This window comes from Mytilus californianus, unplaced genomic scaffold (assembly GCF_021869535.1).
Source record: "Mytilus californianus isolate M0D057914Y unplaced genomic scaffold, xbMytCali1.0.p SCAF_15, whole genome shotgun sequence".
Taxonomy (NCBI): Eukaryota; Metazoa; Mollusca; class Bivalvia; order Mytilida; family Mytilidae; genus Mytilus; species Mytilus californianus.
The window spans coordinates 28,103,360-28,122,079 of NW_026262637.1; the positions used below are offsets into that span (position 1 = coordinate 28,103,360).

Consider the following 18,720-nt stretch of genomic DNA (forward strand, 5'->3'; position numbering starts at 1 on the left):
TTTTGTCAAATACAGCTAAGGTAATCTATTCATTGTGTAGAAAATCCTAAATATTTTGAAAAATTCAAAGTTTTATGAACAGTTAATTTATTATAATTCATAAACTGGGTCGATGCTGCTGCTGGTGGACCGCTAGTCACCGAGGGTATCATCAGATCAGTAGTCAGTTCTCCGATACTGACATGATTATAGCATAGTAATTACCTTTCTGAAGTTCTGCATTGACAAATTTAGATTTGTTTTAAGAAACAGATTCCAACTGGGGCAAAGTTATCTTTAGTTGGATTTTTTCGCTATGTTTTGTATGCCCTTTTGATATGGCCCCTCGCGTAACCAAGGAGGTATGCATCCTTTCAAGTTTCTGAGTTAAATCGTTCATGATGAAAGGAAATCCACAAAAGCGCGTCTGAAGCACCATATTTTTAAAGTGTTATTTACATTTTCCATATTCTGTTCGTCTAAAAAATGCTGATGAGCATTAATGTAGACTAAGTGAAGTCCATGGTATGATGATAAGGATACTCATTTCATCTACCCAAACAAACAATCTGCATACCCCTCAAATAGTATTCTTACACGAGACTTCGGATTTATCGTCTCCATTTTGACAGGACGTAATAAATGCGGATTAATAAATACCTTCAATCCAAATATAACCCCGCTTAGCTTAATTTGCTGGTAGACGGAAGAAGTCCAGTTGATCATATTGCTTGATCCGATTAACCCTGTGGTTAAGCGTGTTTAAAATTGGTTCGTTACTCCCTGGTCATCACTTGCTATTGCAAAAGTATATATATATATTTGTAATGTAACGAAATCTTTGTTATTGTCATCATTATCTTTACATAAAAAGTCTGATAATTTTAAACTGACTGCCTGTGTTAACCACTATCCTACTTAACCAGTTTTGTCTGACCTAACTTCCTTTTACCACTAAAATATACGATATATGCGGTGTGAAAGCTGCGTCTGTTTAACAGAATGAAATGTTGCCCAAAACTATGAACAAACACTTCAATAGAAGGATTTTCTTATTTGCTTTATATGATTTGGTAATAAGTGTTCATTAGACAACTGCATCCTGCTATTTGTTGCTCAATTAAGGCAACAGTAGTTTACCGATGTTCAAATCTTATAAATCGATTTAAAAGACAAATCAAGGTAACAAACAAAAACTGGGAATCACATAAATTTCAAAATGAGCACGACCTAGTGTTGATGGTACATGTGAATGCCGACATTAGTAGAATCATATGTTTCTTATGCTTCAGCCAAGGGTAGTGTTAATGGATTACATTTCATCTAGAAGTAAATCAATGATAAATTATTATTTTATGTTTTAAAAGATTATGGTGAAAATTAACTAAGGCAATCTACCTTTATCTACCTGAAAAATCCCTGAACTCACTGAGATAGCTGTGTCAGTGGAGTAATTGTTAACAGCGTGTGCAATATTTTTGTTTAAAAAAAAAAAAACCTAAGGCAACGGTAGTTTACCGATGTTCAAATCTAATAAATTGAACTAAATATTTAAACTCGGGATAATTCTTAAAGTTTTCCTCAACAAAGGCTAAAGTCGTTATAGACTCACTGATTTAGTGAAATGGTTCTTTCCTCCGATGCTCTGACGATTTTAATACTTCTTGGATCTCACAAATATTGTCGATTCTAATTGCATTTTAAGATGAGACTTAATGAAACCTGTTATGAGCGTTGTTTCAGCATATTTTTGAGTGACATTGTCCAATCAACAGCTGGTGCTACCTTAGTTATGATTTTGTAGTTGTGAGCGCAATGTGACCAGAATGCTTTCCAAATTATGTGGTGTTTTTATTTCCTTGTTCAAATAATGTGTGTATTAATTGAACGGCATGTGCTTTAGATATGTAAATGAGGTTTTGTGCACATAAAACTGGTTTAATCCTACCACATTTTATGCTGTCTCGACAATGTGTTGCTGTCATTGTTAGTATATGCTTGGGAATTATAACTTTACTTTGTTGTTCTTTATCCTAAATTTTGAGGCACTTTACTCTGCAAGTATAATAGTCTGAAACTTTTTTTTGCTACCACTAGTTAAAATTGTCAAAATGACTTATTTTTCGTTGCACCTAGAATTCAGCATTACACGGAATTTAGGGAAATGGTTAACAATTATTTATGGAAAAGTAGCATTGGGTATTATATTAGATCAATACTCTCGTGTGTGAATTTAAGATCTATTGCTGACACAAAAGGTTAGTTAGGTAGAATGAATGCTGAATCATCTTTTGAGCATTTTAGAATATCATAGGTATAATTATACGTAAATGGGACAGAAACAGAGCGTCACACACATCATGTCTTCTTTAAAAATTAACTATAATATCAAAATAAGAAGATTTGGTTTGATTGCCCACGAGACAACTATCCATGAAAAGACTACACACATGAATGTATACAATTCACAGGTCAACATCGTACGGCATTCAACAATACACAATTCCCCATCATCGTTTAGAAGATTTTAGTGCAAATACAATGTAAATGAAGGGATTTTATTCAGGATATATAAGCTTAATAGCCAGCAATCCAAACTACAATTACAGTCCTGCATGAGAACTTTTAAGTTGTCTTATTTTCAGCTCACATGCACAAAAGGCCAAGTGAGCTTATGTCATTACCTGGCGTCCGTCGTCAGTCGTCGTCAGTCGTCAGTCATCGTCCATTTACTTTTACAAAAGTTTCTCCTCTGAAACTACTGGGCCAAATTTAACCAAACTTATCTGTCATCATTATCGGGAAATGTAGTTTAAAAAATATGGCCGATGATCCCGCCTGCCAACCAATATGGCCGACATGGCTAAAAATAGAACATAGGGGTAAACTAATAGTTTTGTCTATACATAGAGAAAAACTGAAAGGGACAGAAATGTTCTGAATGTTGAGATCTATCTTCTGTTACTTTATGTCAAAACTATCAGACAACTACTGATAAGAGATAATGTCCCTAAATGATGAATTTTTCTAATTGTTTTTTTTTATATATATATATTTGCCTTTGATCTTGAAAACCATTATAATAGATAGAGAGAAACTTTAAATAGAAAAACTGATCAGCAGGACAAGGTTTAAGCTGTCTTAGGCCGTGTTCACATCGATCTTGGTGATGTCGGTGTCATCAACACGTAAACTAAACTGCACTACGTTCCCATTGATATAAAGTCAATGTTTACATGTTAAAGTAGTTTAAATCAGGTCTTGATTACATGCAGTCGATAGTTAATGTAAACCTTGTTCTGGTTAAGTCTACATACACTAGATATTGAAAATGTGAATTTGATTATGAATATATAAGGAAGAAACATCAGTATATAAAAAAATGATTACAAAAATATTATGAATTAATTCACATACCAATTTATTTGTCAATTTACTTGTCAAAAACTCAAAATATAGCTCAGTTATCAAATGAAAAGTTTACATATCCTTACTAACCCCAAACTGTGATAGGAATTGAATTTTTTTTTGGGGGGGGGGGGATTTGAGTGGGAGGGTGCATGTTTATTCTTTTTGGGACGAAAATTTATTTAGACTTTAATCAAATCAAACACATTTTGTTTTCAACAACAGGCAGGTATTTTACAACATCAATCTTGAATGTATTTCCCCCTAACTTTTAATGGAAACAAACTACAATATATTTTGAATCAACAATCTATCTTAAACCCCCCTCCCCAAACACGCAAGGTGAATTGGTTTGTATCTAACTGCTATACTGCTATAGAAGTTTACTTACAAATGTTCAATTTAATTTCGGAGACAAGAAGGGTAAATTTAACAACCTTCTATTAATTCCTGTCGTAAAAAGCTAGAGTGGTAAGGATGTTTCTGGTTATAAGTCAGAAGGGGAATAAAAAATAAAATAAAAAATTTAAAAAAAAAGTTTTTATAATTTTCTAGGTAATCCTTCATAATAAGTAATAAACAATCTAATGGAAGAACGCTCTGGAAATGTTGTTTGAAATAATCTTGTGACATGTACGCCCGATGAACAGTTAAACATCGTATGATCAAAAAGTTCGTGATTTCTATGGTCTGTTAAACTTTGGTATATAAAACATTAGGAGTATTGGTTGTTCTGCTAATTTTGGATCAAAATCGACTTCAAAGGAAATTTAATAAAAACTTAAAATATATTTTGACAGACGGTATGATTGAAAACATGTCATATTTATTCAAATATCGTCCATGTTATATGTTCATTTGTATGATTTACAGTTCGATATTGATTTAAGCTTTCCATATGCTGTTCCTCATAAAAAATGCTGATGAGCATTGATGTCCACCAAGTGAAGTCCCTTGTATGATGATAAGGATAATCATTTGATCTACTCAAACGAACAATCTGCATACCTCTCAAATAGTATTCTTACACGAGACTTCGGATTTATCGTCTCCACTTTAATCGGACGTAAATGCGGATTAATAAATATCGTAAACCCAAATAAAACCTCGCTTAGCTTAATTTGCTGGTAGACGGAAGAAGTCCAGTTGATCATATTGGTTTAACCCAGTAACCCTTTGGTTAATCATGTTTTAGAATTGGTTACTCCCTGGTCATCACTTGCTATTTCAACAGAATATATATATGTAATGCATTCTTTGCTATTGTCATTATCACGTTTACAGCCCTTGGATGGTGTAAACGTCCCCCAAAAAACGTGTATGGTGTAATGGTGTATGGGATATGGTGCAATGGTAGAACGTGTATGGTGCTATGGTGCATGGTGTAAGGGAAATGGTGTAATATTGTAACGTGCGATCGGGAATGGTGTGAATGAATGGTGTACGACATTTAAAACTATGCAAAATATTGATAAGAACAGTTTTTTAATTTTATACATTAATTTACAATTTTGTTATAAAAATTAGTTTTTTAAAATAAATAAATAATTTTGTAGTCGCGCGCTTTCTTTGAAATTAAATTGCATTATGGTGTAATGTGTAAGGTGTGTGGTGCAAAGGTGTAACGTGTATGGTGTAATGGCACAGGGTGTATGGTGAAATGGTGTATGGTGAATGGTGTAATGGTGTATGGTGTTAGTGGGAAGTTTACACCATCCAAGGACTGTACATAAAAAGTCTGATAGTTTTGAACTGACCGCCTGTGTTACCCACTATCCTTCTAAGCATATTTTTCTTACCTAATTTCCTTTAACCACTGAAATATACAATATTTGCAGTGTAAAAGAGCACGACCTAGTGTTGATGGTACATGTGAATGCCGACATTAGTGGAATCATATGTTTCTTATGCTTCAGCCAAGGGTAGTGTTAATGGATTACATTTCATCTGCAGATAAATCAATGATATATTATTATTTTATGTTTTAAAAGATTATGGTGTAAATTAACTAAGGCAATCTACCTTTATCTACCTGAAGCTGGTACTAATGAAACGGGGACCTTCACCGAGATAGCTGTGTCAGTGGAGTAATTGTTAACAGCGTGTGCAATATTTTTGTTTAAAACAAATAAAATAAACCTAATGCAACGGTAGTTTACCGATTTTCAAATCTAATAAATTGAAATAAATATTTAAACTCGGGATATTTCTTAAAGTTTCCAACAACAAAGGCTAAAGGTTGCACTTTGTAAATACAGCTGTTTCTCAAACCACGCCTCTTTTGGGGAGATATATAATATTCATAGATATGTTAATTTGTTAACGTACTGGTTCCCATTTATGATCTCTGTGTTTCATTTCATAGAGACATCACTTGGGAATGTAACCAGTATAGAAAAACATGGTAGCGCCTAAATTTTAATTCTTAGGAGGTCCAAAAATGGAGGTAAGGGTAGTATAGAATTTTAGTATAAGTTTAAACTCTTAGAAGTTCCGGGCATATAAATGTTGAAAATATGCCGCACAGCCCTATATTTTGACCTTTGAATAAAATAGTAGTGCATATAAACTTCCGTTCTAGGATATTATTTTTCACGAAACTTCATAGTAAAAGTGTCACAGTTTTAGCCGCAAAGGGAGTTCCTATGGGAAATTGCATTGTCTATATTTACAGAATTGCAACCTAAAGTCGTTATAGACTCACTGATTTAGTGAAATGGTTCTTTCCTCCGATGCTCTGACGATTTTAATACTTATTGGATCTCACAAATATTGTCGATTCCAATTGCATTTTATGATGAGACTAAATGAAACCTGTTAGGGGCGTTGTTTCAGCATTTTTTTGGAGTGACATTGTCCAATCAACAGCTGTAACTACCTTAGCATTTTGTTGTTGTAAGCGCAATTTGACCAGAATCCTTTCCAAAATATGTGGTGTTTTTATTTCCTTGTTCAAATAATGTGTGTATTAATTGAACGGCATGTGCTTTAGATATGTAAATGAGGTTTTGTGCACATAAAACTGGTTTAATCCCACCACATTTTCTCCATACTTTTCTCTGCAAGTATAATGGTCTGAAACCTTTTTTTTTGCTACTAGTTAAAGTTTTCAAAACTACTTATTTTTCGTTGCACCTAGAATTCAGCATTACACGGAATTTAGGGAAATGTTTAACAATTACCTATGGAAAAGCAGCATTGGGTATTATATTAGATCAATACTCTCGTGTGTGAATTTAAGATTTATTGCTGACACAAACGATTAGTAAGGTAGAATGAATGTTGAATCATCTTTTGAGCATTTTAGAATATCATATGTATAATTATACGTAAATGAGATAGAAACAGAGCGTCACACAAATCATGTCTTCATTAAATATTAACTATAATATCAATATAAGAAGATTTGGTATGATTGCCCACGAGACAACTATCCATCAAAAGACTACAAACAAGAATGTATACAATTTCACAGGTCATCATCGTACGGCATTCAACAATAAACAATTCCCCATCATCGTTTAGAAGATTTTAGTGCAAAATACAATGTAAATGAAGGTATTTTATTCAGGATAGATAAGCTTAATAGCCAGCAATCCAAACTACAATTACAGTCCTGCATGAGAACTTTTAAGTTGTCTTATTTTCAGCTCACATGCCCAAAAGGCCAAGTGAGCTTATGTCATTACTTGTCGTCCGTCAGTCGTCAGTCATCGTCCATTAACTTTTACAAAAGTTTCTCCTCTGAAACTACTGGGCCAAATTTAACCAAACTTAGCCGTCATCATTATCGGGAAATGTAGTTTAAAAAATATGTCCGATGATCCAGGCTGCCAACCAACATGGCTAAAAATAGAACATAGGAGTAAAATGCTAATTTTGTCTATTATCTTGAAAAAAAAAGTAAAATCACAAAAATATTGAAAACCACTATAAATAAAGAAAAACGAATGTTTACGACCGGACAAAAAAAATAGTACAGTTTTTTCGAATATATAATTCAGAAGTGTGGAAGGAGGGTGCATTAAAATGAAATTTGATGGTTAATGTTACTACACTATTATTATATAGACAAAGACAATCACAAACGAGATTCCTGAGCAGATCATGTTTAATTAAAATTATAACACAAATGATGAGTGTAAAGGAAACAGAAACGAAGGAAAAGGGAAAGCAAGGCATAAAAAAGAAAGAAAATCTGGCAATTATTAGCACTTAAACACATAAGTGGATAGTACTGCGTCATTTCAGATCAATAAAAGTAGTTTCAGTCTGAGTTTTCATGCAGAATTAATTTTGAGACATCTCAATTTGATATCAGTGCCAGTTTAAACTTTCAAAAAGAGAAGATAGTATTTTTACATGGGTGGAGAGGAAGCTATTACTAATTGAGTTTCTTCTTTTTTTAAAAATCTTTTCTTCTTCTTACAGAAAAAAAATCGTTATGGTTGTTAATCTTATATAACAATGTCACCCACCATAACAAACTGACTTTCGCGAGTGGGCATCTGATCACTCGCAAACCGAATGCAATACTTGACTGTGATATATAAATGGGCTATAGTTTATAAGTTTACAATTTTCCGTAATAACGCAAAATTTTCTTTTACAAAAAGTTTTAAATCACTTTCTTTTAGATGAAATACATGCTTTGTTTAAACCATTTTCGAGATAATTGTCCTATACCGGTTGAAACTAGACGCGTCTATGCTAATGATCAACAAAAGTTGTGTTCTATTTACTGACGACCAAATCAACACCATACGCCTGATAACCCGAGCATGATAATTGAGATAAATAAGGAACATCTGTCGTTATTTCAGAACTTGTTTCACGTTTTCGACTTTGGTGAGAATGATGTCAAGTCATTTACAAGAAAGTTTATTTATATTCTTATCAAAATATTCCTTATTTAAACTGATCACAACTTGGTCTGATATCAAACCGCCAACATGAAAGTTACAATTCTGTGTTTCGTTGTTCTAATCGGTAAGTTGTATGTTGTGTAAAGACATAGAACACATTATATATACAATTATTTTTGTGATTTAATTCAATATTCAAAAAAGTAATAATTTTGCCAATGTCGTCATCAAAATGTCCATTTTACTGGTACTCTGGGGCAATAGAATGAATTAATTCATTAGGCAAAAGCTGGATATTTTGTTTTTGACACTTCTAAGCATAGTAACAAGTGTCATTTTCAAAACAAAGAGTCGTCTCTCGTATCATTGTATAAATTCTGATGAAAAATATTGGGTTTTTTCATAAATTCTGACACTGATCGATAAGAAAAATGGAAACATGCATGGTCTTAATACCATGATTAACTTCCTTTCCTAAAATATTCTTCATACTTAAAAACTGCATTTATTAACAAACAACCAAGTCTGAAAATTTTGATAAATTGTCAGTTTATTTTCATAAAGACTTATGACTTAAACATGTGAAGTTAAGATGTATAATTCAAAATAGAACATTTTCATAAATAAATAGATATGTATTGAATGTATTGAATATTTGTCGTCGGTGCATCTTTTTTGTAATAACAAATAACATTCGTCTATTATAACAAATAACACTCTTTTATCATGACAAATCACATGCTTTTAGCCTAACAAATAACACGCTTTTATTGAATATATCATTTGATCAAAATAATCATTTGATGTAATTTACCCAAATATCAGAATTGACGAACAGACGCCATTGATGACTTGATTTGTTTTTCACTACAACAAATAACAAACACCGATTTTGCTTGGATATTGAATTGTCATGGCAACATTTTAATCAAAATTCATTGTAACAACAACAACAACAGTACACAACCAAATTATTTGTCAATCAATAAAATCTTGATCACGATTAAACTAATCACTGTACCACAGCTGGGCGATCCAAAGCTGGTGTACTGAAGGGCGGTCCATTCAGCAATATTTCAGAATTAGCAGCAAGGCTATCCATAGTCTGCATAAAATGAAGTAAATTTCGCCAAAATTATCATTTGGACTATAAGTAAAGAATGATAATCCGCCACAAAATTTACCCATGACAATTCAATTATTTCAAAATCTATGAGCAATTTTTTAACAACATTTAAACAATCAAAATAATTAAAGATATTGTGTATCTAACATTTATACAGCAACCAAATTTCACAAGATACCATGTATTTTCATCTAGTGTCAACATGAACTATGTTTATGGTAAATTACAGGTGATCATGAAGAAATACAAAACGATGTGGATGCTTTTTGAATGTTTCTAGTGATGATTGTATTTGATTCAAAAAAAATATCACTTCCAATAAATGATAAATGTACTCCGTCGTCGGAATATAGCGCTGGATGACGATCGTCAAAATCTGAATATTTAATCACGTATCCTCCATGTTTAAGCATATAGGACCTCACTCCCCTGTTTATTCTTTTTCTTGTAACTTCCATGACATGGTCATCATTTGAGTAACGTAATGAACGCCGGGGAAGAATGCTTGACCATATAAGTGAGCATTTTGGGAGCATACGAGACAAAATTGCTATTGTAAATATTATGTGATAAAGCAGAGCACCACATGGTACATTTCCAATATCATTCCCAGCACAATGCAATATTAACGCTTGTGGAATTTTGTTGCACAAATTGATTACGCGGTGAACGGTACCAACAACATCGTCCCCTTTCATACTAGACTTGCCTGCTCAGCGCAAAAAACAATTGTTACTTTTTAAGAGACCTAAATTACTACCTGAAGGTCTTTTCTCCGAGTGATCACGAGCACTGCAAATTATTAACCAATAATCCATATTTCATTACTGAAAATACAATTTATTTTGTTAGCTCAATTCTTATATAACATTTAAAGGATGCAGATTTCCAACGACCTAAAGTCATAACTTCTTCATCAGTATGACCATTCATAGCAAAATGTGTTGCTGCACCTATTCGAAATGAAAGCGTGTTGTACTCATTTGGATTACAATCAATAAATTTCATGGTCTTACACAGTACTTTAGAAAATTAATAACGTGTTACACCGGTTTTGTTAAAATGACAAAAAAGTGGTCCATTGTTTTCGTGTCTGATTGAAATAAAGTTTAATAACAATCTCACTGGGCAAATATCTGCTTGATTAAAACTTTCAACTGTAAATGTTGTAGATAAACCATTTTGATCTGTTTTTGAAAAAAGGAATTGTGATATATGCAGATTGTGAATGATGTGAAACATTGACATCAACGCTGTTAATGACATGCTGCGTATTTCTATTAATTGTAATTTCATCGATTCTCAAAAATGCAAAGAATGCTAATGAAAACATGGATCTAAATAATGTACATTCATATACTGAAGAACATACAAATTGCAAAGATTTTATTAGTCGCATTAATATTTCTATAGTTATAGGTTTGCGACTATCTACTACACCGTATAATTTGTCCATTGCTTTGAACATGTTTTTTATAATAAACGACGAAGTCAAATCTGTGAGCTCGTTTATTCGTAAATGATAGCTTTAAGTATACCTTAACCGTTGCAGGGGCATACCCTAATTTCGATAAACAAGCAACATAATTTACAAAATGCGAAATTCTGGGCGGCCATGTATTCCCTTCTGTTAATCTAAATGAAACAAATGAGGTCAATTCATTGTTATAAGTTTTCCATGTATTCTGAGAGTTCGATGCGTCCAATAATTTTGCTACTTCTGGTCTAAAATGTTCCAAAATTCCTCCGGAATGGTAGCTGGATGTGCATCTGCTGATAATGCCAATCTTTTGAATCTCTGAAATTTTTTATGAGAAATACATCTGCAATTATATTTGTATAACCAGGAATGAAATGTGCTTTTATGTGAAAATTGCCTAATAACGACCAGTATACTATGTGTCTAACAAGATTCATTATTCGCAAGGATTTTGATGTCTTCTTATTTAAAATTTCAACCACGGCATTATTATCCGAATTAAATAAAATTTTCTTTTTATGAAATAAATTACCCCATAAGTAAACAGACAGTGCAAAAGGTATCATTTCTAAATATGATATATCCCCGAGAACATCAGTACCAGACCATTCAACAGGCCATTTAAGAAAAGCCTTTATACCTTGGAAATAACACCCACATCCTTTTGTTGAACCACCAGCGTTGTCAGTAAATAATTGTAATACTGAATTTGAAGTCCAATCAATGTCAAGCATGTAACTTATGCCGTTAAATTTGTCTAAAAATAATTTCCATAGCAATAAGTCCTGATACATGCTTTCTGTGGTTCTGACATAATGATGTGGTTTCTTTGCGTGACTACTTGCCAAATAAATTTGTCTGCTAAATGCTCTGCCTGCAGGTAGAGTTGTTGCTCAAAAAGCTAATGACCCACACAAAGATTGCAGGTCCCTTAAAGTTATCTTTTTGTTACCCAATACCCGTTTAATTTTCGACTTTAACTCCAATACTTTGTCGTCCGGAATTTGTATTAACATTTTTTCTGTATCTATAAGCAAGCCTTAATCATTAAGGTTTGTTTTTGGGCCTTCCGTTTTTTTTTCATGAGCAATTGGGACTTCAGACGACAACATCCTGTCTATTCATCAGATTTTTGCAATCCTGAGTATTGCTTTTACCGGCAAATAAAAATCATCCAAATAATAATCAAGATTATCTGAATTGGACTCATTAATGACAGCTCATTGCTTTTACCGGCAAATAAAAATCATCCAAATAATGATCAAGGTTATCTGAATTGGACTCATTAATGACAGCTCATTGAATAAAAGTTGAAAATTTTTCAAATAAACAATTTGATTCTGAGTATATGTAAGAGAATGATTTATCTATGAAATAATATTGATTAAGTTTAAACCCTAATAGATCAAAATCCCCTGAATAGATTTTGAGTAATCTGAAGGCGGACTTAATGTCCTTTTTACCAATTTCAACATTTGAACCCAATCTATAGCATTGTCAAAAGACGAATACTTTTCGGTAGTGAACTTTTCATCAATAAAGTCGTTTACACTAGAATTTTGCGGAAAAGATAAGTGCATAATCAATCTAAATCCACCAGTTTTCATAGGAATTACACCTATAGACGAACACCTTAAATTAGATATAGGTCTGGTCAAAAATGGACCAGCTATGCGCCCATGTTTTACTTCACTCATGACTTTTTCCCACGCGACCTCAGGATTTTGGATGACCGATCGTAAATTTTTTGATTCAATCCTACATCGTGGCCCAAAAAATTTTAACCTAAAACCTTCAGAAAAATCCCTTATAGAAGATCTTTGCATCGTGTTCATTGGATAGTTGTAAAGGAGTTTATTTAATTCTGTAACATTGATCGGAGTAAAGCCAAGACACCATACGTCCAACGATTTAATTAAAGATTCTGAAAAATATAAAATTTAATTGTAAAATTTTTGTGGTGCAGCCATTCTGAGGGCAGGGAATCTGCTTCCTCGAGGTCTAAATCCTTGATTTGAATTAGCTGCTCTTTGAAAATGTGTTTGAGTCCTTGGAAAACGTTGAATAAATATCTTCATATAATTAATAAATGCATCAGTCCATGACTCAATCAATATTTTGAATAGATTTAACTTTGCTGTTTTTGTTTGATGTGATTACAAGTGAACCGGCTGTGTTATCATAATTTGTAACAATTTGAGGTCTGTCAATTTGACTGATAAAATTTTGATAAAGAAATAATGACAAATCAATAAGTTCTCTATTCCATATTTTCTGACTGATTAGGTATAAGCAGAGGATCATTATTTATCTCACTATTTTAATCAGGCATTTGCACATGAGCTGGTTTTTCAACTTGCGCAAATGGCGCTTGTACGTTCAGTGTTAGAGCTGCAGCTGGTCATTGCATGGCAGGTTGTCAATGGCATAGGAGCCTGGATTTGTAGAGGAACAGGAGCTTGGACCTCACCTTCAACTGCCCCAAAGTTTTGAATTCCTTAATCTAGATTTGCCGGTGCAGCGACATCACGGTTTCTCCTTCCGCGGCGTCTCTGGTGGTTGAGCTTCAACTACGGGCACTCGTGCGCGCCCATTTCTATTCCTTCGTCGACCAATTCTAGGCATTTCTTTTTACGTAATATTTCTCTAAATGTTTCAACGTCCTCTCCGTTTGGTTTTCAAGGTATAAGTGACTGCTAAAATGCACGGAGTTTTACGGCTCAACTCTCACATGCTCAAATTCGCATAACAATAGGAGTAAAGGACGACTCGATTTGTCGAGTCTCAGTACACGTATATGTTAATTCAATAAACGAATTTAATTTTCATTTAATTAAATTCTATTATTATACCAAATAAGCTGTTTCCATTTAGAAGAACAATGTGTTAGTCATTTTAAAAGTATGTGAGAATAATTCAAAGGATTCAGAATAATGGAGAATTAAATCAAATTTTAATCAAACATAAACTACATAGAAATGAACCGGAATAATGAGGCGTGATAAAATAATGATAATAGATAATTTAAAATACAAAAAGTAGTTGAAACTTAACGGACGAGACTTGAGGAAAAATTCCGTTTCACGATTAAAAAGAAATACGTAAAGACGTACTTTCTAAAAGATTTATGGAATTTTCTAGCGAGGAACGCCAACATTAATGTCCAGTTTTATCTTCGGTGTCTTTCAAAATATTACTGACATTGTGTTTAATTGTACGTCATGCACATGTACCCCAATGAATTGTTGCAATAAGAGCATGCTTTTGTTGACAAACCAAAAGAAGAGCGTGCTATAAGACCATCAAATACGACGATTTTTTTTCTTTTTTAGCTGCAGTGTATGCAGAGAACTGCCATATGGCCAGTGACTGCACGATGGAAACTTGCAGCTCTGGAGGCATGGTTGAGTGTCAGCATGGAGTTTGTACATGTGGTACTGGTGGCGGTGGACCCGGAGGTAATTTGAATAATTCTTATTTAGGTCGTCTTATTACAAGATGGAATTTTAGCATATAATGATTGCAATAAAATATTGAAAATTGAAATTAACTTCTGTCGCGTAAGTTTTCAAGACCAACACTTACTACTGAATTGTGACTAAATATTAGAAGAAAGAGAACAAAATAGAAGAAATGTCTTGTAATTGACGTCAAGTCTTGTGAATACTTTCACTTTTAGTTAGGATCGATAAGGGATGGCAAGTATCGTTCAATCTTTTTTTATTGCAGAAAATGCTCTTTGGTCGGGTTGTTGTCTCTTTGACGCATTCCCGTTTCCATTCTCAATTTTATAAATATTGAAAACCACTACATTTTAATGCAAGTAGGCAAGTTCACTGTTACATTTTAATGCTATCTGTGCTATACGAGTAAAAGCAAGGGGTGGCGTCACTGTAAATTTATCCATTAATTCCATTATTTAAAGACGACGAACAGAAACTAATTGGAGAATGTGCGTGCGTTTTGACAAAATCATGAACCGTCACAAAACTGCTGCATAGAAATATGGTCACCTTGATCTACTTCTGACCGGCAGTAAAGCTTTTGTCGACGTGAGACGTCCGTTGGCTGTGTGGAAGGTAAATTACGCAACCACGTGCAATCAGGAGTGGGACGCAAAATCAAATGTATCGTGTAGAGAGAGTGCCCCGTTCTTTGACGGGAAAGTACATAGCAACAACTTTTTTAAGGGTCCGTTGACGGCATGTTGCAAGGCAAAATTTCTGAATTACATTGGTTATCGAATATCAAAGTAAAACCATTTGACGACTTCTTTTTTTATTGTGTCAGCTGTAATCGCACTACAACGTTATCTGTAAGGTATTCATTCTCCGATGCAATTAACATGAGCTATATTGTCAATAAGAAAATGCAGATAATATAGCACTCTCAAATATCTGTACATTCGAGAAAAAATGTCTTGGCTTAACTCTCAACGGACCATGCATAATACATAAGCTTAAAAGTTGCATTAAGTGTCGGATTTTATTTCATAACTAGCGATTTCACTCTAAGTGACTTAACAGATTTATATTATACCTTCCTCATTTATTGCATTGAAGTTAATATTAGCAACTATACGAATGTATAGCTTTACGAGTTTTTAATGTAATACTTTTTTAATAAATACTATAAAGGCTTCATATTACCTTCTACTATTTTTTGGTTTTAACAGGCTGCACAGCCCAAGCTGACTGTCATGGTCATTGTCCACATGGTCATGGTATGCCACACTGCGTTGATGGTAAATGTGAATGCCGACATTAAAATATGAATAAAACATAGAAACATATTTGTCTTATGCTTCAGTCATGGGTATTATTGACGAATTGCATTTCAACTGGAGGAAAATCAATGAAGAATTTATGTGTAAAAAGAGCTTCTCTGACGGTGTGGAGCAGGGGGCCTTCCTTTCAAAATTATTGGGTTTTTTTTCATCGTTTAGCTGATTTATCATGATCAACACCATATACTTATATTTGATGTCTATGGTATGACAGATAATTAAATCCTTTGATAAAGCATATAAAATTCCAAATCTTCAACATTTCAAGGTTGAATATAAAAAGTAAAATCACAAAAATACCGAACTCCGAGGAAAATTTAAAACGAAAAACATCAAACGAATGCATAACAACTGTCATATTCCTGACTTGGTACAGGCATTTTCATATGTAGAAAATGGTGGATTAAACCTGGTTTTATAGCTAGCGAAACCTCTCACTTGTATGACAGTCGCATAAAATTCCATTGTATTGACAATGTGTGAACAAAACAAACAGACATAATAGGTAAAAATGTCAAAATTGGGGTACAACGGTCAACATTGTGTTATAATCTTAATCACTATGAAAACAAACAAATATGTAACAAATAAACACAAAAAGGCATACTAGTATAGGCAAAGCACATAAGCAAAAATGAAAGACAAGAATACAAAAATTTACCGACAAGGTCTTGGTACCTTCTGAAGAACTTTTTTTAGAAAAAGGACAAGACGTTCTTTGACATACCCCTAGTTCATCAACTTTCTGCTCACACACTAGTGTTGTTTTACAAAGTTTTAGTAGCAGCTGTAAGCTCTTGAATACCGAATAAGTTGGGAAATGTATATCCCATATGTAGGTGAAGTTGGTTTATTGCTACTAAGGTGGGGGAAATTGATAATTTCAAAATTAAAATCGTCTCGTTTGTCATAGATTCTGGTACCGTGTATGTCAAATTCGAGGTATAAGTCTAAAAATGAGGCGGAGGAAGCCGTGTCTGTTGTTTCTTTAATTTCTAGTTCTGGGGGATATATTAATGGAACCCAATCAGAAAAGTTTGGATTGTTAATGGAAAGAACATCATCAATATATCTGAATGTGAAATTAAATGACCTGGCTTCTTTGATCTTCTTGTTTTTGACAAGTGTTTGAAGGAACTCCGACTCATATGAAAATAAGAAGAGGTCGACAAGGAGAGGCGCACAGTTCGTTCCCATAGGAATGCCGACAATTTGTTGAAAAAGTCTACCTCCAAATTCAACAAATATGTTGTCAATAAGAAAATCCAGCAAACTGATCACTTGTTCCTCTGTGTAGCATGTTTTACCTTTTTGTTCACTATTAACAAAATATGCCGTATGATATCCCAAAGTAATAAATTTATAGCGTATGCTACCATTTTTGTGTTGAAACGCATTGTGGATTATTTCTTTCAGACGATTTTTCAATTTCACATGGAGAATGGTGGTATACAGGGTTGAAAAATCAAATGTTTTGAAAGAACTAATTTCAGAAAAAGATCGAGATTTAAAATTATCCAGAAGTTCTTTAGATTTTTTAGAATCCACATATTGTTAATACCACTACGCGAGTAAACAGTTTCACAGTATTTCTGAAGACCCTCTTTCACTGAGGACAGAATTTTTGTCAATCTAATGGACAATTTTTAGTCGAACATGCAGATGAGCCGGCAATGTACCGTTGTTTGTACAGAGTTTTGTGAAGCTTAGGTATTCAACTTATGAATGCGACGTTTTATCAGAGACCTGATTGTAATGACCCATTCTGATAAAGTGTCCAGTTCAACTTCTTCTCGTTCTCTGGCGTAGTCCTCAATGGAATTCATAATTATTTTGAAGTTATGGTTCCAATTGACGTGTTGGGGTTCTCTAGATATCACCTTTCGGAGATGTTCATGTTGAATTATGTTTAGATCCCCAGTAATAACATGGCCAGAGGGGCTGTAAATATAAGGATAGTGGGAACAGTCACGTATCAGAGGGTTTTCTATGTATTGTTCAAAATCAAGGTCCTGCAATGCTTGTTTATAGTTAAATACTTTGGGTGCAATGGTTTTGTTGTAACTGTAGGATACAATAGGACTGATTTTGAAAATAAAGTGGAATATAAGATGTTACCTCCTTATGATGTAGAACGTTGCTGATGTTGATTGCATCAATTCCTCTATTTGTAAACTGAACAGGAAACTTCTTCTTTTCCTCATGTAAAGGTTCCGATCTTACTGGTTTAAAAAGAAAGAAAAGAGCTATACACAAATTATACTGACAAGTCTGTATTGGAGAAAATGTATTTATGCATCCTTTGTCAAGTGCATAATCTCTCAAACATTTTAGAAAATTAACAAGCAGTAATAAAAAAAATTAGTTCTAATGTAATGTAACCCTAGCGAATGATAAAGATGTGAAAGAAGGTTATCAAAGCTCCCAGAGGGTGATCTAGATTTGGAAGACTTTTTTTACATTAGGCCGATGGTAATGTTTTTACCCATGACTACGTTGGTGTCGTAGGGTAGTATTAAATAAGCTCATTCATTACATTAACATCACTGCAGGCTGGACTTGACAAATTTCCTACTTCTTTGATGTTATCACTGCAACCACATGGCATTGCAGTACCTAGTTCCCTTATCAGAAATTTTCTCTATCTTTTCGGAAAGGAGTACTTAGTATAGGGATATTGGTAGATAGATAAAAAAAATCACTGACACTGAAACGAATAAAAATACGTTGTTTGTAAAATGATGGAACAAATGTGAATGACACATATTCCTGATCTTCAAATCATCCCTTCGAAAATTAAAGGACACCATCACGAGTTGGTTAACCGTTATGGAATCTCTGTTTTACAGATGACGACGGATATGTTCCAACTGTCGAAACCACAATCCCATCCTCTTTTCCACGAATATGACATAAAAAATTAGACTTATCTCCGGGTTTGTACTTACATGAGCAACAAGACAGGTGCCACATGTAAAGCGGGATCCGATTACCCTTCCAGAGCACCTGAGATCATCTCGGTTCTTAGTAGGGTTCGTGTTCTCATTCGTTAGTTTTCTATGTTAAGTTTTGTATC

General features: G+C 33.6%; 1 protein-coding gene across 1 annotated transcript; it reads left to right on the forward strand.

Annotated features, from left to right (window-relative positions):
- The first annotated feature begins 8,339 nt into the window (after positions 1–8,339).
- LOC127725929 (serine protease inhibitor Cvsi-2-like) lies at positions 8,340–15,650 on the forward strand. The gene is made up of 3 exons (XM_052233234.1): positions 8,340–8,376; positions 14,191–14,316; positions 15,534–15,650. Exons 1-3 carry the CDS (start codon positions 8,340–8,342, stop codon positions 15,623–15,625), a joined length of 255 nt encoding a protein of 84 aa, XP_052089194.1. The 3' UTR covers positions 15,626–15,650.
- The last annotated feature ends 3,070 nt before the right edge of the window (positions 15,651–18,720 follow it).